Consider the following 27,438-nt stretch of genomic DNA (forward strand, 5'->3'; position numbering starts at 1 on the left):
GGTCTCAAGAAGAGTGTGACCACCCGGCTTGTTTTCAGAGCTCAGATTAAAAGCCAGCATCCCTGATGGTATGGGGATGGGTAGCTATCACATCTCTGAAGGCTCCATTAGTGCTGAACAACAAGTTTAGGAGCAACATGTGCTGCCATCCAGACTCATTCAGGCAATAATACATGTTGTATAAATGTATTTAAATAAAATAGGTACATTTTAGGGGGAAAATAAAATGTTTGCATGATCAAACTGCAGCTGAGTTTAGTCCCCAAGTCAATATTTTAGAGCTGAATTGTCATCCTGATTTAGTACATGATTGTCTCTGATGTTTTGCAGATTTTGACGATGTTAGACCCCTTTTGCAAACATTTATAAAGCTCAAACTAAATAAATCTACTTGTTAAAGCTAGGACACACCTTTAAAGTTAAAAGTCAAAGGGTATAAAATCAACTAAACAGATCAATGCTTATTTAACAGGTTGAGCCAGGTGTAACCCTTATTCATTGGTTTCAAACTTGTCACAAAAATGTGTTTCCAGTCGGGACGATAAACATATGTTGTAGTCAGAACAACAGCTTTACATGTGAATAGGCAAATTATTTATGTTTATCTTCCTCGCAGGGCATGAGTCTGTGTACACAGTTTGATCCCACGGGGACTGTTTACATTTACGAGCTTGTGCCTCGACACATTAGCACATTCATTTGTGTGTATGTGTGTGTCCTGCTTGTGCAGCTCTCATGGTGACTCACACACTGTAAATCACTGGATAAGCTGCTGACCCATGCTGGTGCAGTTTTTCACAGAGACATTTGTTTAGCAGGGAGCTCTCATGTTGGGCTTGACACACATTTTCATAATAGCTTGTGTACAAGTGTAGAGCACAGCCAGGGAAGCGTCTGTTTGTGGCCTACGAACCCGGGGCTGCATATTGATGATCTGATCATTTCAAACATGCCTGCTTTCTTCCTGCAAACAAAGGGTGTGGTAAGTCAGTTACTGCTTAGGACCTGGCAGGAAGCTTGTGAGGAGATCATAACAATGATTACATTTCAGTCTAATAACACATAATGTAGTGATTTGAAATTTCATTGCGGCAGCAAAACTGTGTTTGGTGTCAAGGCTCTAATCACTCCTCACAGATTTGTTTTACAAGCAGAAATTTGAGGAGTGATGAGATGACATATTTAACCCTTTAAAGCTGAAGTGTGCAGGTGGATGCTGGTTGGGCTGAACGTTTGAGTGCATTATGGGTGTATTGCAGCCGGGGGAAAGCCAGAGCAGAGGGAGAGACCAGACATTTTTGCAGCTCAAGGACACTGCTACACTGGGGGGATTTAGTAGACTTGTCAGGTGATAGTAGAGGATGATGTACGTTAGGGGTGAAATCAGTGCAACTGAGTTGCCTGCCTGAACCATTTCACAGGCATTGCTCCATTTTGCCATCATAGTGTCCCACTGTATGTAGGTGCATTAAACTGATGCTAAATGTCCAGAGTAAATATATATTTTGTATATTTTTGGCACTGTGAAAGAGCTAGAACCATATCTAAACCCAAAATGTAAATGCAGACTGATCAGTCACATTTCAATATAATTATTCTGAATGGATTTTGTAATCATGACACATTTCATGGTCATGGCATACTATATACACATTTGATCCCAAACCAAGCTTAATATGGCTGCCTGGTGAGTTTGGCCTCTAGCTGCAGGATATTCTGATCTAAATAATTCTAAGCGTTATTTCTAGTTGAGCGGTGAGAATGATGTATGCCAAGTGTAAAATCAGCAGCTTGAGTTGCCTGCATCAGCTAGCTTGCAGGTGTTGACTGTTAGGTGTGCAATGTTTCTCAGCAGACTTTATTTTTAATCCTTATCTGGACACTCATTAATTATTGATTGGAATCAAAATTTTAAAGCAAGCAAACATGTTTTATAGACTGGAGGTGAAAGCTTGTACAAACTATGTAGGGATGTAGATGTCAGTGAGAGTGATGCATAAGACCTAGACAAAAGGGCTCCATCTGTCCATTGGAGGACCATCTTAAAAACAAACTGAAGTAAAACCTTCAGCAACTTTTTTCTGCCTTGCTGCAGAGGTCAGAGGGATTTAATGTTTTGCTGAAAGACATTTACCCGAATGGATGTGTGCCAATGTGAAACCTGCATAAATATTTTAAAAAATTCTGAAATGTAAGTGCACTCACTAACTGCAGATTTCTACACTCCTTGCATACATATGCATCCACTGTACAATTTAAAAAGTGCACAGATTAAACTCAGTTCAAGCACATGTATGGCTTATTTTCTATCACACTTTAGAGTCAGACTCGCAGCCTCCTACTACTAACACCACTCTCCCTTATGTGGACTGCTTGTCTCCTATATACTCTGACTACTTCATTTGGCTGCTGAAAGTACAGGGGTATCACTAATGTTTATGGGCTCATTAAGAATATTGTTACAGCAAATGACAACAGTTCTGCAGACATTTCACCCAATAATCTGTGAATGTTCTACAAATAAATGACTTTTATCTTTTTCAGTGCTCATGAATTAACTGATCAAACACTGTACATATTTTTTCAGCAGGATAGTTTTGGGTTAACCTCTATCTCTAACTATTTAAGTGGCATACATAAGTTATCAAAACAAACCCATAACCAGCAACTTTGGGGGGAGCATAAGCATCTTTGAGCACTGATGTTGAGACTTAAAAATCAATGTGGGGTATATCTTTGTGATGTTTGCTCAAAAGCAAACAAAAAGGACAATTCTAACCTCACAGTGATTTGACACACTGTAGAGCCAAAAACATAAACACAAAGTGACAGAGCAGGTTGTTAAAATGTCAACACTCAGAGAAAATAGCAGTGGCTTGTCTTCATTTCCAAAGAGAGACAAGTGATTGACATGCGTAGAGAATACTCCGGTGTGGATTTTGTTGTAGTTATTTTTAGTCAAGTACAGTTACCCTGTTTAAATGTGCTTTGTTTGGACCGGTGAATCACCTTGTACTACATAAAAAACATAACCTTGTCTGTGTGATGATAAATGGTGTTAGTAAAAAGAGGTGTCTTTTAAAGTCACACAAAAACAAAATATATGTTAACAGCAACTACTACTACCTGCATCAATATGACAACACATTGCTGCATGTTGCAGACATGCTAAAGTTAATATTTTGTATTCCCTAAATTGTCATTCTCTAGCCACATGGATTAGATATATCATTATGGTACATACTGTGTTTGTTTTGTGGCAACCTGGTCCAATTTTCTCTGTGCAATAATGTATCTATCACCTTAAAGAGTATTCTGTTTCAACTGTAAGTATATTGTCATATTCCTTGTTCCTTGTTGTAAGCAGCCGCAACAAGAGAATTCCCCTCAATGGGGGATTAATATATCTTATCTTACTCAATGTCCAGAACATGATCACCTCGACATGTGAAATCAGTTTCTAAGGACAACATTTTAAATATTTCACCCTCGGCCTCGGAAAACAGAACTGTAGCTTGCCTTCAGCTATCATAAATTAAACAAATGGAAATGTGACTGATGGTGGCACCAGTTGAAAAGCCAGGGGATCATTATCCAAGCAATCCTGTCTGCCATGGTGGCAGGTGACCTGAAATTTTTACCTACTGCAGCCAACGTCTTTCCCATGTCTGGCAGGTGGCAGGTGTAAATCTCACTGCCTGATAATTAGGCATGATCCTCTGGGAAAAGGAACATCTGTCCAAGAATTCATGGCAATCCATCCAACAGTTGTTAAGGCTGGACTGACCGACTACCCAAAAGACTGACATTATCATCCCTGGAGCCATGCTGCCAACATGGATGAGAGTAGCTGCTGAGCATTCATTGGCTGCTGCTGTAATAAAAATCGGATTAAATTACCGGGAAGAGAAGTTTAAGAGTTTCAGACAGGTTCATGCTGAAATGAGTAACTTATTACGAATAAATTACCATTTTTATCTTTTCAAATTAGGATTTGGATTTCTTACAATCACACTTGGTCCTAGTCATTAAAAAAATGATGTTCTGGGTACCCCTCCAGCATTAGTTTAATATATGTGAAAGGCTCCAGGGTCAAGTATGTAATAATAGATGTGCAACAGATAGGTACACTTGATTACAAATTAAATATCCAACTTTTGTTCAGATTGTCATGATAAAGCTTGCAAAAACTGGTTCACATTTTAAGACATTTCACCATTAAATGAATTAAATTGAGGTTTGCTCCAAAACCACTTGATGACTATTAAGATAAGATTGTCCTTTACTCGTCCCACAACGGGGAAATTCAAGTGTCACAGTAGCAAAGTAGACAGTGCAAAAAATATACATATAAAGCAAACAAGAGCCTATAAAGTAACAATTAATAAAAATGTATTAGCAATTAAAATTAAAATTAAAGAGGTAAAAAAAAAAGCATACCTTACAACATATATATATGTGTGTATATATATATATGTTATTGGTTATATAGTCTGACCACTGCAGGAAGAAAAGACCTGCGATATCTCTTTGTGAGACACCGCTGGTGAAGAAGTCTGTCACTGAACGAGCTACTTAGTGTTGTTATGGTCTCCTGGAGGGGGTATGACGTGTTGTCTATCAGAGAAGATAGCTTTGCTATCATCCTCCTGTCAGCCACCACCTCCACAGGGTCCAGCGGGCAGCCCAGGACAGAGCTGGCCTTCTTCACCAGTCTGTTCAGCTTCTTCCTGTCAGCAGCAGAGATGCTGCTTCCCCAGCAGACAACTCCAAAGAAGATGGCTGATGCCACCATAGAGTCAAAGAAGGACTTCAGAAGAGCCCCCTCCACACCAAAAGAAAGATGGTCAAAACTAAGATATAATTCAAATGGCAGTAATTCAATCTGCAGATATCACTCCTTATATGCTGTAACTTACATGTAACCTTGAAAAAATGTTGATTTATGGAAGTCCCGTGTTTGCTATAACCCATTATTATCACAGACTGGTGGTTCTTGCCAAATGACAGCAACAACATCACGTAAACTAATGCTGCCTACCTCCACAGATCACATGTTATCCTTAGCTGAGGAGTGTTTTCAATCATAACAGCAGTCCATGAGGTTTATTTTCTGAACAGTTTATCACTGCTGTCTCTGTATTGACAATTATATCATGATGAGGGAGGAAAAAAGCTGTGCCACCAGTTTGGTTTGTGACGCTTGGTATTGTACCATTGTTCATTAATTGGGGCTAATTTGGGGCTTAATCTGTTTCCTTTCAGCGAGTACAAACCAGGACACCCCTAGCAGACTTTCTTGCTCTTTATGCTAACATGAGCATAAAACAAGTCCAGGTCCACCAGTTCACCTACATCTGAAAAGTGGCTAGTATGGTACCTACAATGGCTGTGTCCAAATCCACATACACTAGCTCCCTATTCATGCAAGGTACGGCATCACATTGATTATGTCGTATAATCTAAATTCATGGTATGCAACTCTGTCTATATGAGAATAGCCCAGATTTATGCTAGCTTAGTCAAACTTTTAGGGTATGACACAGTAATGTTGACACAAAGCAGCAGTGTACGACCAAGTTTCCTTCTTCGACAAGAATGGGAACAAAAACCTGAAACAGCAGAAACTTTCTCCTCTTTTGACTCAAAGCTGAAACCCACCTGACATGTGAGGCCAACCTCAATCATTACAGTCACCTGTTTAACAGCACTGCTGGAAGATCAGGAATGTATGCCATTCTTTGGTTAGTGTTGACTTTAGTTCCCTCCCTTTCAAATTTATCAACCATATTTCCAATGTGTTTTCTTATTCCATAATCTGCAGGCAGTCACATTAAAAACATTACAACACTCCCGCTGCTGCACTCTGTCAGAACATCACGGCTCCAAATCTGAGAAACAGCTCTCTGATTTATGTAGATCTCATATTAAAGCCCCGCAGTGAGGCAGACCTCATGCATTATTCACAGCAACGACCATGTGTGTGTCGGTCCGTATGTATACCGGATATGAATGTGCGTTTCATACTGTTGCATCTGTATCTGAGTCATTAACGGCACAGTGGATTACTAAGCATACAGATAGAGTGATGCAAACACACACAGAGACAGGAAGAGAGGACAACTGAAATTGTGTAGACAAAAAAAAGAGAAAACGACAATCTAACTCAAATCATCTAAAAGGGTTTACCAATGACAACATTGCTCCAGACATTACACCCAATATTCTGTGCCTTTTATACAAATGAATGACTTTTATCTCATTCAGTGCTCATGAACTAAGTGATCAAACACTCTGTGTGCCTAGTTCATAAAACCACAAGATGCATCAGGACGATAATAAATACTTATCCCACTTCTGAGATGTGTTAAAAAATAGGGAAGTGAGATCACATGCCATAAAATTTGAAGTATAAACCGATATGAGTAGCTTTATTCCATCTTACAAGTGAGTCAGGTGCTACAGACCTGGGGTCTCATTTATAAAGGTTGCTTACGCACAAAACAGGGTCTGAAATTGGTGTACGCCAGTTTTCATGCCAAGTTTGTGATTTATAAAAACAAACTTGACGTAAAAATGTGACTACCAGTAAGCAAACTCTGACCCAGGCGTACTTACATTTTAGAGGCAGGGGGAAATTGGCGACGCAGTTGGTGAGAGAGAGAACTGAAGTCAGATTATATTTTGATGCCTTTTACACATTTCATTCATGGAATAACAACATTAACAGACCCGCGTCACCATCATCACTAAAATCTGCATACTCTATGTGTATGTCTGAGTTGTGAGTTGTTTCCAATAAGCTGTGATTAAAAGATAAAAGAGTGTCTTAAAGTTCATCAAATATTTAATCAGCTTTGTCTCACTGTCACATTTCTCCAAACTGTAGAGGAACAAAACGGGCCATATCCTAACGTGTTCGCCTGGAGGTAAAACCAAAGTAACATCAGAGGACTTAAATCAGCCGCGGAGCGAAGTGACAGTCATGTTTTCAATGATTCTAACGCTGTGTAGAGTCACTGAGTGTAGTTATACTTTTAATAAAGACTGCTGTGTGACGCACACGGAGCGCAGAGACACGGCCCCAGCTGCCTCACACACTGATCACGTCTTCCTCACCTGCATGTGTTTACTGTGTTAATGAGAAAAGTGTGGAGTAAAGCCATGACCGGTTCTCAATAAGTGCTCTCTGACCTCCGCTTCATTCATGAGGACCATGGTTTGTGTGTCAGAAACTTTATTTCCTCTCTGTCGATGCCATGATTCACCTTGAGAACCTATGATCTTCCGGCTCATTTGTATGCATGTTCATTCATAAAGTGCTTTGCATTCACCGTGTATGGTTGAATGTGGGCATGAAAAGGGCGGAATACGAGGCTGAACTACGTGCACATATCTCCAGGTGGTTTGTGATTTATAAATGGAACATTGCATTAAGTTTGCGTGTGAACGGTTTTATAAATCAGAATTATTTTTGCAGCACACCATTTCCGGGTTTTCAGAGTACGTACTCTTTTAGTAGGGATTCTACGCACTCTTTTATAAATGAGACCCCTGGTGACCATACTGGTATAAAATGCAGACAGAGATATGTAACCCAGAAGGTGGCGCAATGATCTGGCTACGGCGTTGTCGCAGACCTGTGCTATCAGGACTAGATGCCACCATCCACTGCACTGGAGTCAATTGAACATTCGCCTTTTCATTGTGTATTGCAACTTGCTGTTTGCAGACGAGGATCAGGCAGTTGGCGCCACTTTTTCTTGCTTTTCCCACTCATTATGTCATAATCCAGCATTTAAAGAAAATAGCGATTTACTATTAAGTTAATAAACCTGGTTGAATGCTGGTTTGATTGAAGGCAAACAAAGACAGCAGGTGAGCAGTAGAGCTGGGTGGCACGACCCAAGGCAAATTGGATGGTTTCAGTGGGTTCTTACCAACCAGCAACCTCCTGAAAGAATTGAAGCTAATGCATAGGTGCTAAAAACTGCAGTTCCTCAAGTGTCTACTTGAGGCAGGCTTTGGAAGTACCGAAAACCATATACACACCAATTTTAAAATGCCAATCTTTAAAGCAGAAATAAACACCTTTACAGACTAGTACAAATAATGATTTTAGTCTGAATAACTCATTTCTAGATCGGCACACACTGTTCAGGGGGGATCTTTTTTTTACAAGTTTAGAAGATATTAAGATTATGAGTTTAGCATAGTTAGAGGCACAGCTGACTTGATTGATAGGCAAGAACAGTGTAGCTTATAGCAAAGAGGCTAAAAGCCCGCCTCTACACCTCACACTAGCTCAACAGAAGTTAGGTTGATGGGTTACGTTACGTATACTACGTCATCGATCAATCAATCAATCAATCTTTATTTGTTTACCACCAGATCACAACAAACATTATCTCAAGACACTTTTACAAACATAGGAGGTCTAGACCACTCTATTTCAAATTATGAACAGAGACCCAACTTCAAGACAGGGTAAGACTCAGTCTGACCCAACCTTAATCTATCATGAGCATTGCACATCGCAGTATTAAGCAACAGTGGTGAGGAAGAACTTCCTTTTAACAGGCAGAAACCTCAGGCAGAACCAGACTCATGTAAGACAGCCATCATGCCTCGACAAAGTTGGGTCTTAAAATAGGGATAGATGGGAGTAAGAGAGAGAGGTGATAGTGATGAGACGAGTAGTAGAAGCTGTTGCCGCTGGAGTCCAGCACGTCCGTATCAGCTGGAGTCCAGAACGTCTGCAGCAGGAGGATGCCTGCGTCCATGTATTATACAGTCTATGGTTTGTAATTCACAGATATTAAAGTTACTGCCTGTCTACTCGACTACAATACCAGTAGTAGCAGGATTGTAAACTCCACATGGGTAAAACAGGTGGTACTAGAAAATCTTACTGAACTGCACATAAACTGCTAAAATCTTGTTTGGAATCGATCCAAAAAGAGACAATTTAAATATTTTTCTACTTCTGAGAGACCCTCAGAAACAGACTGCAGTATGAGCTATATTCTACTGTACAAGCACTCATTGTTAAGGTTGTCTACTTCAGTACTCTACTGGAGCACATTGAGTGTTAACATATTATGTACTTTTATTAAGCAGTATATATTATATCTTATTAACAGAACTTAATATCCCTTCTCTGTCCAGTGAAAACTATGTTGTCCTTTGAGTGGTGATATTAATATTTTAATGAAGTAGAAGATAAGGGTTCCATAAAATCCAGATAATAACTTGACTTCTTTTTAAACTAAATGACAGTTTGTTGCCCCTGTTGTGGAAATAATACATAAGTAGAGTCATTGAACGTTCCCATAACTCTGTGGGAGGTCAGCTGATGTATTAGTATGGAAATATTTGATGTTATTGCTATAAATCTACACTATGTATTTTAAGTTGTGTTGGTTAAGTTATATTCCAAACACAAGACTTGTGTTGTTTGTTGTAAGAACTTTTGTCCTTCCAAAGTTTGATTTCCTCGGAGCAGCTCATCAAGGTGTTCTTTGCTCCTCTCATCAGCTGGGAAGAGTAAATATCCTGTTGGGAATCATCAACAGAAATCAATCTGCTCTTGTGTCCGGGGAAGATGACCTGTCTGGACAATCATGAGCTTTGTAGGACTGAAACTCTGCTGAGTCTCTTTACAACAAATGACTACATCACTGGGGCCACGTCAGTGTAATCACCGGCTGATGAACCTTCAGCCTTCAGGAACATACAAAGTCAAACTCGCCCAGAGCACCTGGATAAAGTTTGAAAAGGACATGTGAAAGAATCAAGCCTCCCAGTAAACTGTTAAATGACGCTTTATGAAATATCTCTGGAAGAATTATTACCTTATCAAATCCTGCACATCAGAAAAGATCCCAAACACTGGGGAGCAAGTCAAGTAAGCTTACTTAGTCCAGTACCATTGTTTTGTCTCAGAGCGTTTAATCTCAGAAGCGAGTCTGCATGAAAAGCAACAGGCCATTACTAATTCCAATGTAAACCCATAAGCACCACTGGTAGTGGTAGCGTCAACAGACCAATAAAGTCCTCTGGGGATCATGCTCCAGGATTGGTCCTACAACTGAGGACTCGTATCCAACTGAGGTTTGAATTACGTGTGAAACAAGAATTTCGTCCCAGAGCATAATGTGCTTCATAAGCCAAACACAGCAGACCCTTTTAAATTAATCCTGTGTAAGATATAACGAGAGCAGACCTTAAATTAATTCTGCCTCATTCAGACGTTTGAAACCCAACACTTCCACGATGAATATGCATTCAAACTGAGGTTATGCTAACCGGTTGCACCAGCTGGTGGAAAAATGACACGCATACGACCCATATAATATAACCCAGAGATTATTTGACAGTAATGTTGAACTCACTCAATTATTTGCATCCCCAATGTTCAATGCTTGGGATGCTCGAGGTAATTGTGCAGGGTTGTTTAATGGGCATTTGTCATCTGCAGAGAACTAATAACTGAAAAGTCTTCCTCTCTCACACTTATGTTTATCTTTTCACCAAACACTTTGCTCCCACCCTTAAACACACCATGTATCTGATATCTGATAATCACCAATGGGTGACTCAGTGCCCCTCGTAAGTCCCTCCCATCCATTTATCATGTCTCTTCTAATCCCTCAATAATCAACTTCCCACCCTTAGTGACAGCTCAAACTTTACCAGCTGTCAACCAGTTGCCAGACTTCCCTGGGAATTAGTTGATAACAATTCTCGAACTTGGCACCCACTCTCTTTGTTTTGACCAGATAACCCATGACACAAACCCAGACACATCAACCAGTTTCTTTACAGACTTGTGCTTTGCAGTGCCAAAGTTAAGAGCAAAATGCTTGCCATCAGCATTTCTCTACAGTCACTGCAGCCTTATCAATTTCCAATGTGCCTACACCAATTCCTTCAGACCGTTGTGTATGTGAGCACACGTCTGGTTCCTTTCATTCAGCTCCAGAGACTAAAACAAAACACTACAATACGAATTTGAAGAACCAGTGTTGGAGACGTTACTCAAAGTTATTCAGAAACAGTAAAGTATCATTTATAACTGAAACCTATAGATACTCTGCCATACTGAGATAGAGCCAGGGGGAGGGATGCTAACTACGCATATTGAAAACCATAACCAAGCTCTCAAACATTAGTCCCAACAGCTACGGATTGCAAAAGAGATCAACTCTTTTTTCACAAATGGACCATGAAGAAGAACACGCCATCAGTGCGAAGCAGATGTATTTCAGTATGAGGTGTGAATGCATCTGGGTGGTAAAAGCATGAAAGATAGAGATGTAACCTTGTATTCAGAGACTGGCTGATTAACATTTCATAAATCACCCAGGAACATCAAATATTCATAGTGAAAGGGAATGTTTAGTGTCTCTGTACTTCACGCTGGTTGAACTATTCTCTTCCTGTTAGCTTCACAAGTGAAGATAACAAAACGCGATGAAGGGGAAACCTCAGGTAACCGTAAAGTAAAGCAGGAATCATTTGTTCTTCTTTCAACAACAACTCCAGGTCTGAAGCGTAAACATCACATTAAAAAGTAAAAGGGGACTTACTATGGTGAAGTTCATCACTTTGAGGATCCAGATAGTTAGCGCCAAGTTGATCAGGATCAGGATCATCAGCAGCAGGACGAAGAAGTAAAGGCAGCGTTTCCTCCAGCCGTATATTCCCACTTTGTACACTTGTGGTTTCTCTGAACTCTGGACATTGTTCCTATGAGTGCACTGTTCCTGGGTCATCTGAGAGGAGACAGAGGGAAACATGAAGTGATTATGGCTGAGGGCAACATCTTGACCTCTGTCTTACTTCGTGAACAAATACACAATCAGTCTGTCGCCCCAAACTCACTCTGTTTCCGTTGGCACATTTGTTTGAAGGATACAGCACAGAATGTTTCATCAAATATATCAGTCAGAGTGCTACAGGGCATGAACATAAAGCTGGAGCTGAGTTATTTGTAGGTTTTTTTTGCAACTTGTTGGCAGCCGAACATGCTCTCAGCACAAACATGATATGTTACCAACTCATGAAACTGTGTTAGCCATCTTGGGATTTATGTCGGCATCCATTGGTGTGACATTGAGTCACCACTATGCCTGCATTTTGTGGAGACAGGCCAGAATCAAATTCAGACCTCATAGGAGAGGAAAACAGTCCACAGCTCGAGATTAACTTTTTATTAGTATAACTGTTGAAAGAAAAAGTGGATCCGGACAATAAGATATGAGACCTTAGTAAAGAGGATGTGAAAACAATATCAGTCTCTTGTGGAATCAATCCTCCAAAAGAAGCAAAGAGCAAGAATGGATATTAAACACTCACACACAAAAATTAAGTGGGCTTGATTCATAAAAGAGTTGCACAACATTAGCTCCCTCTAAACCTGTGCAAATGGGATAAAAAAATACCCCACAGTTCTCAAAGAATTGTGTTGTTTGTCCGTATTTAAACAAGTCATTATGCATTCATTTGGGAAAGAATTGGTCCATCTTTAAAACTTATTATCTACACAGCTGCGAAAATAGATGCTGACAGCTCCTCTCCACATTAAGACACAAAACAAGCGTAAACCTGCACGGAGCTGCAAAACGTCATGGGCATGTTTGCGCTGGAATATCATTAGTGCTATATGATTTGTGAATTTACAGCTGAAGTCCATTCTAAGTCTTTTCGTCATTGACTTTTGTTCTACTTTTTCCTTGTCTGGCAGTTACACAGGCTTAAACAATTGTCTGACATGGTTATATCTTTAGCAAGTACCTAGTAACAGACTTGTTTACGTTTCAGCACTTGGATGCACACTTTAGTGGACACTTACTTCGACATCTTATACTCCTTCTCTATGGACTTCCATTCCTTATAATAGATAGATTTTTTCATTCTGCACTCAGGCTTGTTACTCCCCCTTTATTAACCTCTGAACCATTTGAGGCTAAAAATAACAAGAGAGACAGAGTGAGTTTTTACTTTTACAAAACCTTGTTTGGTTGAGAAGGCACAGATTTTCTTGAAAGTAAGCAAACTGTTTTGCACTAATTACACTGGTATCTTAGAGCCTGGGATCCTTTTAGCCTACACCACAACAAACAATGCATTAGTCTTTCAAATAAGATCAGAGTCATGGTTCAGTATTCAGATACTGTCTCCCAGCCTCTTAGATGCTAGTTCCACTTTATTCAGCAACTACTTTCCAACTCCGTTTGTTTATAGACTCGTCTTTAGAGTACCTTTAACAGCAACAGTTTATAGTATCTCTTTGTTAATAGTCTGGCTGTTATGTGTTCAGCTATTATTGAAACCCATTTGGCCTCCATGCTGGGGCCGCCCCTGATTGCTTGGAGATTTGTACTGCAGCTGTGCAGCTGTGTAGACAATGACCTGCATATAATAGATAGTGCACTACTGAACATTAGAACTAATAACATGCCATAAACATTCCTCTTGTATACTCCACTCCAGTACTGACCAAGCACTCGGTTTGGGCGCTGTGAAAGACAGTGTAGTTAGCAGTTGTGTTGATTGATTGGCCCATAAGTGGTCCATAACTCCATTATGCCCCCTCTGCCCCATTGATGTGCTGATAGTGCCGATTAATGATGATTCTAATTGTCTGCCTGTGAAGAAGAGGAGGCATTGTTCACTTCAAGCGCCATAATAATGGCCTAATAACTCTGCCGAAAAATACAATTTACTGTCGGCCGTGCTCTGGAGTGCGCGCCTCAGACCACCAAAGCCAATCGTTTTTGACAACCACACACATTTCCCACTAACTGAAACAAATGGCAGAAGACAAGACCCCGGTGAGAAAGTGCTGAAAGCTACGGACAAGACTGCAAAGTGCCAGTCAGCAAAACACTGAAATCTCATTGTGTATGGTCAGATTTTCATTTTTGTTAGAAGGGAGGGATGCAGCAAGATGTCTATGCTGATGGAAAATGAAAGGAATCAGAGCTCTGAGAGTAAACAATGCTAAAAAAGGAACTAAACTGTCATCCAAATCAAGGATGTTGTCAACAACCACAAACTTAGTTTTGTGTTTTCTCAGAATAACTTTAAACCACACAAAGAAACACCTAATTAGGCTCCTCTGGAGACTGCTATGTTCACAACAACCTGAAGGGTGAGAGTAACAACATGTGTCTGCCTGTATCTACTGTTTCCTGACTATGATGGGCTTCTCCATCAGGCTCGACTGTTTGGTCAATCAGGGAAATGTTACCTACTTCAAATGTTATAGGAACAAAATTCATCCTGTATTCAAAATCATTATCAGCTGACAGTTGTGTCTTGAGTCCTCGTTGTCTGAGTCTAGGTCACTGAGAAGCTGCAAAAGAAGAATCCAAGGGGAGTCTGAGTCAAGTCCTCATTGTTTATATCGCTACTGATTTTAAGGAGGATGTTGTCTTACTCCAAACTCTTCACTGTGGACTGACAGTGTGGGACCTTCTGGATGTGTAGAAAACACGTTTAATTTATTAACATGAGATTCTGACAGGTCCTGTCAGTGTGTCTGGAGGTTTGAATTATCAATGAAGTTACAGCGCTGTGTGTCATGTGCAAATGCAAGCCACTCATCCCTCAGTGAGGATCATTTCTGCTGTGGTGGGATCACTGCAGGTGTCTAATGAACTCAAGTACCTGCAGCCCACTTGCTATTGAACATAAGTTTAACAAAGCAAACATCTTAGACTCAGTGGTTGAGTCCCTTTAGTTACTAACTGGTCTTCTTCCCAGTGGTTCTTTATTTTAAAAGCTGTAAAATCTTTGAAAGCAAAACTCATGATTTGTTGTGCCTCTTTCTGCAGCCTGAAAGCAACTGTTGTCAAAATGGATATCACGTGAATGCATGTGCAGGTGAACACACGTCAGCTGCTCCAAACTGAATAACATTATGCAGTCCTTCTATAAAGAAAACTAATAAAAGCAATAAAACAGCATATGTGTCAGTTCTCCTCTGCATCTTTCGACTCCAATGCAGCCAAAACTCTAGTCTTAGTCCTGAAAACCAGACATTTAAAGTTAGCAACCTTACAAACCTCAAAGCTCTTAGGTGAGTTTACACAAGAGATAGTTTGTTTAGTTAAAATAACATGCTTCAAGAAAACTATCAAACAAGGAATCAAGCTTTAACAGGCATGGTTAACAACTGAAGCCTGCTTACACATGATTGTTCAGACTACAGACAGAAACTAGAGCATTACTAGAGCTGCAATTGTGAGCCTGTGTCTACAGAGTACACCATGAGAAGCATAAATCTGCTTTCAGAAAAATAAGTGTATAAACCTCATATTCATGTGAGTTCATATTAATATAATATCTTTTAGTCAAGCAGTCTTAAAATTATCTATGCTTAAGGTGCTGCTGCATGGGGGGAAACTGAGTCACTGAAATCACGGTCAATTACCTCCTGTGCAGAGAATATTCTACACTTAGTTGTACTGCAGTATCAGTGCAAATCTTCACCAACTCTACACATAGTTAAATATGTGGTTTCCTAATCACTAAACCCAGGGAAGTATCTTGGATTGATCTCACAGTTAAACAGTGGCACCTGATCACTCGCACACGCTGTGTGCTTAGCTCAGATTTTATTCAAATACAAACATGAATACAAGACATCCAGCTGCATGAGCCAAAAGTAGCCCAGCCTGTTTGATCAGCTCTTTGGCAAATCCTCATAGAGAGCTACAGACAGTGAGTGGGGATTAATAACGAGCCTGATCCTGCAGCACGCTCTTTTCTCTTTCCATCGGAAGGCACCTGCTACCACACAAAGCTTCCAAATATGGAGAGTATTTGAGAAAGGCCAGACACCCCGTGTTCACCCTGGAAACAGGCTGCAGTGCTTACCAAACCCCCGTTTGAACAGGATCCAGATCAGCTCACAGGGCTGCTCGGACATTTGTTTACACCACGTATAGTTGGATTACGAAAAACCGCACATGCGTTTCCAAGACTGATTGACAGGTTTTCCATTTCCTTTTTCTAGATTTGCTTTTTGATTTTTTTCTTGCCTGCCGTGACAGGCTCAGATAACTGACCCTGAAACTGATATGAAACTGAAACTCTGAAATGAAACAGATCCTGTCAGTAAAATTCTCTAAGCTGGTGGCAGAGAGAAAAAAGACTGTCTTCAGACAGAGTTTTGGAGGAACACACTGAATAAATCCTCCGAGTGTGAAAATGAAAGGGACGTCAAATATACACTTTCTAATTTCCTAACAAGTCCTTGCCAGAGTGTATGAATTAGTAAAGGTCTGCAATTTTTTCACTGCCCACGATAAAAGCTTTGGGTTATTCCACACATTTTAAACCCAGGCTCTATTTTTATATACTACGGGCTCCAAAGACTTAAAGTACATTTCTTGGAATGACTCCCATGAACTTCTCCAGCTGGTAGATATGAGGCAGGTTTACAGGTTGCAAAGTAATCCCGGTTTGCACGAATGCTTGACAAAAGTATGTCAACTACAGATGCTTTATAAAATATATTTGAAGCCTGACAGCAGGACAGAAAGGATCCCTGCAGGGATAGACCTTTTGTTCAGAGAATTCTATATTTTTTTAAGGAAAAACAGTCTCTCTCTGATCCACCTTGCTGTGCATTTACTCTGTCTGACTCTGCTCCCATCACTCTGCAGACCCTGCTCAGTAATGTGGCTCATATGCGTCCCTCCTCCAGCTCCTGTGACATAGTTCCCTCAAAATTTCTTAAATCAGTCTTCCCTGTCTTAGCCCCTAGTCTGCTCCTCATTATCAATTACTCACTTAGAACTGGTTCTGCTCCTGACTATTTTAAAACTGCCAACATTCAACCACTTCTCAAAAAAACTTTGTTAGAACCAGCTCAGTTTGATAATTACCCGCCAATCTCAAAACTCCCCTTTCTCTCAAAAATCCTGGAAAAGCTTTTTTCTGATCAACTCCTACAGCACATTGAAAGCCATAACATCTCTGACAAATTCCAATCTGGTTTCCAAAATAAACATAGCATCGAGAGAGCACTACTCAAAGGGCCTGATCTACTAAGATCTCAAATAACTTGCGCTGTATTGCGTGTGCAAACTAAAACGTTGCACATGCTATTTCTGGGCGTGTTGCGGGTGATCTACTATGATTGCGTGCGCAAATGATAACAAGTGCAAAAGTGGAACAGACCGCCCTTAAATGAGGATTTTGCGTGCACTAAATTGGCTGTCCCCATGGATAGTCTTGGAGAGCAGAGTGGCCATAAATGAAAAATGAAGTTTGAAGCCATAGAGTTGGAGGTTTTAGTGGAGGCCTGTGAAAAGATGAATGCTGTGAGAAATAACAGATAATCTGCAGATGAAATAAAAAGAAGATATCTTGAGAAGAAAAAAGATAAAACTTCCCCTTAATACAATCTCTAATATTGGACACATTGAATTAGTTCAAAAGTCTGCCAGTCTTGTTCTAGCTACTTAATTGGGAAGTCAATCGCAGTTTTGAAACAACCAAGGCCAGAAAAGTTAGGCGTCAGTTTGATGAGGACAGTCGCCTCACTGACACAGAGAGCAACTTTCGGGTGAACGTTTTTAATGCCTGATATCATCATCCAGAAACTGTCCCAAAGATTCACCAGCTTAAATTGAACTGTGAACATGTTTGAGGCAATTCACCCCAACACACTGCTGCAAGCACGAGATGAGGAGTTACACCAAGCTGCTTGGCGGCTTAGTGAGCACTACAGTCGGGACATCGCCCTCAGATTCCCTGGCCAACTGCTTTCGTTTAGAACCTCTTTCAGGGACCAGATACCAAAGCAAAAGTCTCTGCCAGGGATCTGGCATAAATGCTCATTGTCAACCACCCAGCAGTGAGGTTTGCGCCCTCCTCTTATTTTTTACTCTTCCTGTCACTTCTGCACAACTTCTGAGCGCTCATTCTCCAAGTTAAAACTAATTAAAAACTCCTTGAGGAGCACGATGGGACAGGAGAGACTGAGTGGACTTGCCACGTTGTCCATTGAGAATGACAGATCAAAGAAAAAGGACATACAGCGCATCATGGACAAGTATGCGGAGCTTAAGGCTCCCTAAAACAGTGGTGAGTAGGCCTAGTACTTCATATCGATTTTTTGTTTGTATGTGAGCATGTAGGCTGCTGTGCCAATTTTACTAAACTTTATAGCTGTTGATACAGTGGCCTGCTGTGCTCTCATTGGTTGAAAAAGTTAAAGTGGGTGTCAGAATGATGCGGTCGCTATCTGTGGTGCTGAACTGCTTTGAATTTGTGTTGTTTTATAATTTTTTATTACAAGAAAATGCAGTGTTGCAAGCAGTTTGCACCTGCCTTTCAAATGGCTAAATATAGACGCAAAAACAGCGCACGCTATCTGCTTCAGGTTTGATAGATCACATTGCGTGTGCTAAATGATCACATTGGAATCTCCTCCTCCCAGTATTTTGAGCATTCTGATGATCTACATGTATTCTGCATATTCATGAAGGCAAACACGCTAAATGGATAGCGAGTGCTTTTTTGCTCATTTGAATGATGCAATCCTCGGTGCTCCCAGTTAGTAGGTCAGCTTTGCGTGCGCTATCAAGTTTGCACATGTTTTTAATACAAGCTAACCTTTAGTAGATTGGGCCCAAAGTAACCAACAACATTCTTATAAACACAGACAAAGGCCAAAACTTAATTCTCATCCTGCTAGATTTACAGTTTTTCTCAGTCACTTTGGTACATTTCTCAAATCATCTTCGACATTTGCAAAACAGTAAGTGCATTTCTCAAAATAATTCGTACAGATAGAAAAACACCATGGATTACCTGCAAAAGCCAATATCTTGCTCAAAATCCTTTGTTCATCTCTCAAAAGTAAATATCTGTGTCAATGAACATGTCAGTGCCATCAGCATGACAAGTCCTTGTGTCATTGTGTACAAATAAGACAGTCAAATTGCTTAGTCATGTCGTCAATATATCAGTGTACTCTGGAGAGACGTTCTGATGTTAACTATGGATACAATTTTGATGACAGTTATTGAAAATTTTAAGTTACACCTTAGTGTATGTAGGAGATTGATTGCAAGAGACTGGACAAGATTCACTATTATGCTTTTACTGTTTGTTCTTGAGTTTGTTGACAGACCATGTCATTGCAATAGAGAAAATAAAAAAAAGCACCCAGTCTGAATGATGGAGGACACAGTTCTCCCAACATTTGGCTGCACCCTTCGACCAGCCTCGGCCATTGCAAGCCTATGATTGAGAACGTGGTCTACAAATGTGGCTCTTATCACATCAGGAATGCGCATATGTCCTCTGCCTCTTCCTGTTTTGCCTCCCAACTCCTCCACCACGTAGCCTCACTCCTCTTCCACTTTTTCTTCTCTCTGGCTGTCCAATTCCTTGTCCTTCCATTGTCAGACTTTGTAACATTGTGTTGTGATCCGGCTATATATACACTTGCCAGTTGATGGTTCATGAGATGCACCTATGAGCTATTTCAGAAAACTGGTTAATCATTGGTTGATCTAATGCTTTACACATTTCCCTTCGTTAGAGAAAGTCAAGATTCACCTGGGAGCAATTTACCAATTCAGGACAGATTTAGAACAAATAAATCTAATGGAAATGCTCAGAAATATGACTGACATATTCTGACATGTTCAACCATTTCGCATGTGAAGACTTATGCAATGAACTAATGCCTAAATGTTGTGGAGGGTGAGACTATTCAACAGAGACCCATTATAATACATTTTGATCAACATGACATAAGCAATTGATAATGTAGGAAACAGCAGATACCTGTACATAATATTTTGCATGGATGTACCAAAGCATTTGCAACTTGTTCAAAGAAATGAGAAACAGATTTTTTGATGTGCACAAGTGATGTAATGATGTGAAGATTGAACAATTAGTTTTGAGAAGTTTAATTCTGAGCTGTACCAGAAATGTACCAAAGCAACTGAGAAAAACTGTAACAGCCGCATTTGACACCATTAATCATGACACACTACTGAGCAGACTGCAGCATTGGGTTGGGATTTCAGGTACAACTTTTAACTGGTTTCATTCATATTTAAGTAATAGGTAAATGTCTGCATTAACAACCATGTATCCTCCTCTGCCCCCCTGCTGTGTGGTGTTCCCCAGGGTTCTGTTCTTGGTCCTCTCCTGTTCTCCCTTTACATACTCCCACTTTGTCGTCTCTTCAGTCAATTCCCAGATGTTTCATATCATTGCTATGCAGACGACACTCAAATCTATTTTTCCGCCAAAACTAACAACCTCAATCAATTGTCCTCTCTCCATAACTGTCTGGCTGCTGTTCAAGACTGGATGTCTTCAAATTTCCTCCATCTCAACCCAAATAAAACTGAAATACTGTTAATTGGACCCGACACCTTCACCACTACAGTCTACTGGCTCATTACAACTAAATATCAAACCCACTGCAATAAACCTAGGAATCACTTTTGACCAGCACATGACTTTTGACCACCATATCTCTACACTCCTCCAATTCTGTTTTCTCCAACTCTGCAATGTAGCCAAAATCAGACCAATGCTTCCCCTTTCCGACCTGGACACATTAATTCATACCTTCATTTTCTCCCGTTTAGATTATTGCAATTCCCTTTACACCTGTCTAAATCAATCATCTTTGCACCGCTTACAGTTAATCCAAAATTCAGCAGCCAGATTACTAACTTGTACCAGCCGTCAGTCCCATATCACCCTTGTTCTTGCATAACTTCACTGGCTTCCCATTAAATTCAAAATTAATTTCAAGATCCTCCTAACCACATACAAAGCTCTGCATGGTCTCGCCCCCAGTTACATCTCCGAACTCCTCATCCCTTATTTCACCCCTCGTCCACTCAGATCAGCTAATCTTGGCCTTCTATCTATCTCCCACTCTTATTTTAAAAGAAAAGGTGACTGTGCATTTTCCATCTACACCCCCTCCCTCTGAAATTTGCTCCCTCAAGCCATCCCATCAGGTCTGCTGAGTCTGTTGACAGCTCTAAAAAGTTACTCAAAATGCATCTGTATACCCCAGCCTTCATAGAACCTCCCATTTAACCTCTACTGTTGTCTGCCTATTGCTTTGTTTTTCTGATTATTTCTGCACATGTATTTTGTTTTTATCTTGCTTGTTTTTTATTGTTTGATTGTTTTGTGCCTGTAAAGCACTTTGTAACTGAGCGTTTTAAAAGTGCTATATAAATAAACTTTACTTACTTACTTACTTACTTACTTACTTACTTATTTGTGTTTCTCATGTGCCAAGATGACCGGCAACTTGTTTGTTTACGTCTGTTCGGTACTTTTAGGTTTAATTTCGTGTTAGAAAGAAACCTTGCTGTTCCTCATCAGACATTTTTTAAAAATCAGAGCCTTAAATCACTGGAAACAATCAGCTCTGGTTGTACATTTCATGGTCAAATGAACACAACTGATGCAGTATTTATTCAGTCATAAGAACACTTAAGTAGATGTAATTAGTTAAAAAAGACTGAAGCATCAAGCTCTCCAAAAATTAAGTTTTACACAAATGAAATGAAGTTACTGAAAAATGTCCTTGACAAAAGGAAAAAGAACAAACCCAGAAAAAAAAGAGAAATGTAAAATTCAGAACTCAGCTGCCAAACACGTCCAGGTGTTGTTGAGACAGAACCAGCAGCTTGGCAAGTGAGCAACACTCCACGTCAACATCTGTGTCACCTGCACACACGTCAGACGGAGGAGTGTGCGAGTGTGTTCACACATTCTTCTCAAGTGGGTCTTCATACACTCTGCACGCTGACAGTACAGTTTGTATTCTTTGGCATGCTGCACTCAGTTATACTTTTAATCATCCCTGTTTATGCAGACCATAGTGGTTTGAACCGATCCAGCAGAGCCAACATTGTGTTGACTTCTTCATCCAGCCTGACAGAAACTAAACTCTCCTTCATGTTGTTGTTTGAGGTGTTTGTCACTTACGTTTAGTACTTCCTTTTGTTAGTAGAATGAGAGTCTATGAATCTTTAATTTCTAAGTTTACAAGCTGCACAGAAGTGGAGGAACGCTTCAGCTCAAACCTTCTCAAAGTTGTTCTTTTTTATTTGACTTGTGAGTGATAACCTGATGGCGCTTGCACTTGCCATCTTCATTACATGTTTCATATAAGAAGTTATCAAGAGCTGAAGAGAAAGCTTTATTTGTCTTTACAAGTGAACTTTAAATCCTGCCCCTTGTGTTTCTTTTGATATTTGGTAATTTCATTGTTTGCATGAATTCTGCAGCAGTGGGTATGTGTCACTGCTCAGGCTGTGACAGTGGTTTTATCTTTTTCCTGGTTTGGTTCATTTCTCCCCTCCTCTCTGCCTTCACCCCCTCCTCCCTGTGTGTGTGGTGTAGGTGTAGGTGTGGCTCATGGCTGCTGCTGCAATGAGAAACACCTGTCATCAGCTCATCTACATATACCTGGTCCTTCTGCCAAACAGTGTTACATTATTTCTCTGCCCTTGCCATCTCATCACGTCACCTCACCAGGTCAGCATTTTGGATTTCTTTTTACTCCATGTTTCTCCGCCTCAGCTCTTGGGTCCAACACCTAAAACACTCCTTGACAGTATGCCCATATAATGAAAACTTTATTTTAAGCTTTTACTATTCTTCATCTTTTTGTGGGTTTTTCTGGACTGTAAAACTTGATTTAAAACACAAGACTGCTCCTTCTCAGGGAACTCTAATCAGAACTCAAAACACAACATCAAATCGATAATAGTTTTCCAAGGTTTATGAATGTCCTCATTCCTTCATTGGCTTATTTCCAGAAGCCTCTGCTACATTGTGGATCTACTCATAAATAAAATAAATGTACAGCAGTAATGAAATAATATAACCTCTCTCTCCTGCGTGTTTCCCTGTCGAGGCTCGGAGAGTACTGAAGCTTTCCAATAAGCTCTCCGGCTGCAGGCTGACACAGAAAGAAAATGGTGCTTGGTTACAAGTTAAATAATGGCCTCTCTCATAAGAGTGGAGGTGTGTGTGTGTTAAGAAAGCAGAGCTGAAGAGCCAGAGAGGAAAAATAAGTGGCAAATTGGAGGCAAATCAAATCATTGGCCTTTGAGTCTTTTTCCCTCCACTGCTGCTTTCCAACCGTGCCGCATATTCAGCCAACTATTCATTCAAGAGCCCGAAGAAAACCCAACATCCCACAAACAAAGTCTGTCTCTGATTAGAGAGAGAAATGAGCTTTTACAAAATGTTATTGGTTATTCCTGGTGCCAAATAGCCAGGCAACTCCCCATTAGGACTTTTATAGACAACATGTGGACCAGAACCAGGACCTTAGGGCTGCTGCCAATGGACAGGCCATTACTGGGGCCCCAACACTTCCAAATGTATGAATATACAAAATGGCCGACTGCCAGAAGGAGTTTATTGGCCGTTACAATGCGTGGGAATGGAGAAATGTAATTGGCTGATTGAAAAGTTTCTAAACATTTTACTGATTCGTGGTCCAGTGTGCTTGAATATCTCCAGTGGCTAAAAACAGAAGCAGACGCTAACAGCAGACGGCTAGCAGCTGGTAGCTTAGCAGATGATTTGTTTGGATCGTGTAGGCCTGCTCTCTCCCCCAGATATGACTGTGACAATCATTTTTTTAAACTGAGGATGTTTGTAGGACTCTTGTTTGTTTGCTTTCACAAGACAAATGTATACAGAAGCAGAAGCTAGCCGTTAACAACTGTGATAATCTCTGTATGGTTTGTTTACATGGTCTTTGTCCCTCTATTGCATACATGGGTAAGACTTTCCCTTTTCTTTGGGTGCATTTGTTGGACTGGTTTGTTTGTTCTTATGAATATGCTGTTTCCCTAAATTATATCAAACCAAGAATAAAGCTGCTACATACAGAAGTCTTTCAACTAGTAGTGTGTTGCACTGACGGTTCATGTACTGCCCTCTTATGCATGTTTCTCTCCTCCAATTTCAAGTGAACACAATTGTGCTCTGATGAAAAGGATAAGCGCTCAGTAAAGGATCCCATCATCATATCACAACGCAATTTAAATATTTATGTTTGTTATGTAACCTACCACATGGCTCCTAATGCCCCACACAATCTAAGCATGAAGATAGATGGGCAGGGGAAGCCAGTGTATCACCAGGGTTAGCAAGTGGGTGGTTCCCTTTACTGGTGTTAGGCCCACAACACCACAGGGAGCTCCAACCTTACTGGACACACACCCGCCCTCCATGCCAGCTCTCACATCCCATCATACCCACACACAAACATACACCAGAAAAGAGAGAAGAGTCTGCATAGAGATGTTGGAAGACAGGGGAGGCAGAGTCAGGGCAAGAAGCCTGTTCGGGCTGTACGCTCTACCTCCCCCTGTATCCCCATTACCACAAAATACGAAAGGAGAGAGAGAGAGAGAGAGAGAGAGAGAGAGAGAGAGAGAGAGAGAGAGAGAGAGAGAGAGAGAGAGAGAGAGAGAGAGAGAGAGGAAACAAAGAGAGGAAACTGGTGAGATTTCAGAAAGAAGACGTGGAAAGGCTGAGCCAGGGCAAGCCGCCTGGTCGGGCTACGGTTTACACCATGGGGTCGGGCGACATGCTCTACCTTCCCCTAAGTCCCCATTTTCACGAGTAGAAGAGTGCAGAAAAAATAAAAGATGACCAGTTTTCTCCAACATTTGTTTAGGCGCCAAAGTGGAGTTATTCCTCATCATCCAGATCCACTGACTTTATTTTTACCAACTTCACCTATAAACTCTGTCCAGGCCACAAACCCGAACTTTTCAACCTCCTGCGGCCAGCTTTGGCTATCTCAGCTCGTTCCTTTCACACGCCTCCTCCAGTGAGCCCTTTCGGATCAATTTCAAAAATACAGCCAACATCCAAACATGACTATTGTCCTTTTTTCAACATTCTGCTTTAGTGGGATTTTTTTTTTCTTGTATGTTTGGTTAATTTTAATCCAAGTAAACTAAGACAAAGGCGGAAGCTAAAAGCTAACAGCCTTGTCGCTGGATTTGTTTGGATGTACTTGTCTATTACGTGTTTTTCTCCTCCAAAACATGACTGCTTCTTTTCTTTTTACTATGATTGTTTCCTGGGCTGTCTCTGTTGGTGTCATGTCTCACATTTGGTTTTCTTAAATGCATTATGCTTCCTTTTTCACCATTAACTACGATTAAAGAGACCCAGTGGTAACTGACCTGAATTGCCAGTGTCCTTTCGCCACTAACTGTCCTTTTCTTTTGTCACAAGAGCCCCAAGAGCAATCCTTTTTATTGTACGTGTGTTAAAACACAAGGTGCTCACTTCAAATTTATTTTTCGTTTCTTTTATAACCCTCAACAAAACAACAACAGGGAATATCGCTGAAGCAGTGAGGCCAATTGAAGCTACGAGCAGAAGGAATCTGATGCAACCCTGATGCAAACAGCCTCCTCCACAAACCAACAAATTAACATTTCTTACCTCAACAGCCACCCATAAAAAAAAAACAGATAAGAGCATCAACATATGCGTATTAATATATTTGTTAGGATTAAAAAATCTGCTAAACATTTAAATAAGGTTCTTTCACAACTGCAGTTACAGACATCACTCGTATTGCTGCTGCTGCTCAGACCACAACGAATATTACCTTCACGTCTACTTATAACATCGTGAAATACTCACAGAAGCATAGAGGGCTTTTATATATAGACTGACCAAAGCTTTCTCATTCAAGGTCACAAGCTTTATAACTCTTCTGTGGCATCATTCATGCACACGTCACAAGGTGAAGTCCATACAGGTCTGTTTAGAAACGTTTAGGTACAGACACTTGGTGAAGCAAAGACAAGAATCACAAAGGGTAGGGTTGAAGAAATAACTCGACATTTACTTTGATATCACCCAAAACTTCTGGCTTGAAATGTAATGTTGTTTGGACGATCCATCGCCCCTGATCGCTGGCCCAAGAGGAGTCATCTGGCTTCTTAAGAAGTCATTTGGAGTTCCTGAGGTTGGTTTACTTCAGAGTCTGTTAACGCCATGTGTGCCTCATGCAGACGCCAAATCTTGTGTGTATAAGACACTGAGATCTGTGACAAAGCAGCACTTTGTTTAATTGAGAACTAGAACACACAATAGTGTGCATTTCATAAGCCTTAAAAACTTGAATTAAAATCCTCACTCAGTCCGAAAGAACATAGCAGCATTGTTCATTTGTTCAATTGTATATGACAATTCATAATTACATTTTCAATGAGACCTTTGGTGGCTGTTTGAATTAGGACTCCTGTCTGTCTGGAATCAAAGCAGAAGTAATGTGACAATGCTGCAGAGCATAACCTTTACCGTCGAGCACAGGTGACGTTGAAGCATATGCAACATGGCAGACTTTGACAACAGAGGCAGCTGTGCACCTCCAGTACCCTCCAGTCAACGTTGGTGTCTCTGCCATGACCATGAATGTTCTCCACCTTCTGTTGGAAAGGTTGTTTGTAATTAAGCTCAGAGACACCACATCAGAGAATGCTCATTTTGTGTGTTCACGTGTTGGATGTGAGTGAATCGCTACCAGTTTGGGTCTCAGGGTCAAGATGAATGACTGTTTTATAGACACTAGGAAAGATACCCTTTCGTAATATAACACATAATAAGGCTGCTTATCTTTTACACTGCTACCTTCACTCCACACACAAAGCAGAGAGCTTGCAGATTTGTGATTTAAGATTATTTTGAACACAAATGATCACATGACTCTCTCGCTTAGAATGCAATTTTCACATGGGCCCCATTTACATAAATTAGGTTTTAGAAACATTAAATGTTAACAAACCATGATGCAGACTCTGAGCTCAGAAAGTGAGACCATGTTGTGCTACTGAGCAGCAACTGATCAGGTCATTATAGCCTGCTGTGATGACTCGGTATTAAACTTGATCATGAAGCGTTTTCATCAGTAAAGACAGAAAAACACTGCGGTTTTGGTAGTTTGTGCATTGTTAAGAGGTCAAGTTACTTCAAAACAATCTCTTGAGAAGCTATTGAACATTTATGTCAGCTGTAACAACAGGAGCCCTCTGTTGCACCAGGAAAGCCATTTTGGTGTCTTTAACACACTGGCAATAATGTCAGATTGAACGTGTGGGACAATGTCTGGCTAAAATTGAACAGATGTAGCAGTTTGAATATTTAAACATTTTAAAAGTAAACATAAGTATTTTCAAACTGATTAATTGGGATGAATCACGGTAAAGGTGATTTATCATAGGCCACGGTTAAATGATGTTTTTTAATTCAGAATTAATTATTCAGAATTAAATAATTCGGAATTAAAGTCTTCTCCTTCGTGTTTACATGGAAATAGTAATTCTGAATTGAGGTTTACATGGAAAACACGTTTAATCGTCTTTATTCAAT

The 27,438-nt window shown here is 40.4% G+C and overlaps 1 protein-coding gene across 1 annotated transcript in view; it reads right to left on the reverse strand.

The window, feature by feature from the left end:
* Positions 1–27,438, reverse strand: part of sgcd (sarcoglycan, delta (dystrophin-associated glycoprotein)) — a 195,706-nt gene that overhangs the window by 135,740 nt on the left and 32,528 nt on the right. Inside the window, exon 2 of the mRNA XM_034684491.1 lies at positions 11,592–11,777. Coding sequence (XP_034540382.1) covers positions 11,592–11,777 — 186 coding nt within the window. The remainder of the gene's footprint in view (positions 1–11,591; positions 11,778–27,438) is intronic.

This window comes from Notolabrus celidotus, chromosome 5 (assembly GCF_009762535.1).
Source record: "Notolabrus celidotus isolate fNotCel1 chromosome 5, fNotCel1.pri, whole genome shotgun sequence".
NCBI classification, from domain to species: domain Eukaryota; kingdom Metazoa; phylum Chordata; class Actinopteri; order Labriformes; family Labridae; genus Notolabrus; species Notolabrus celidotus.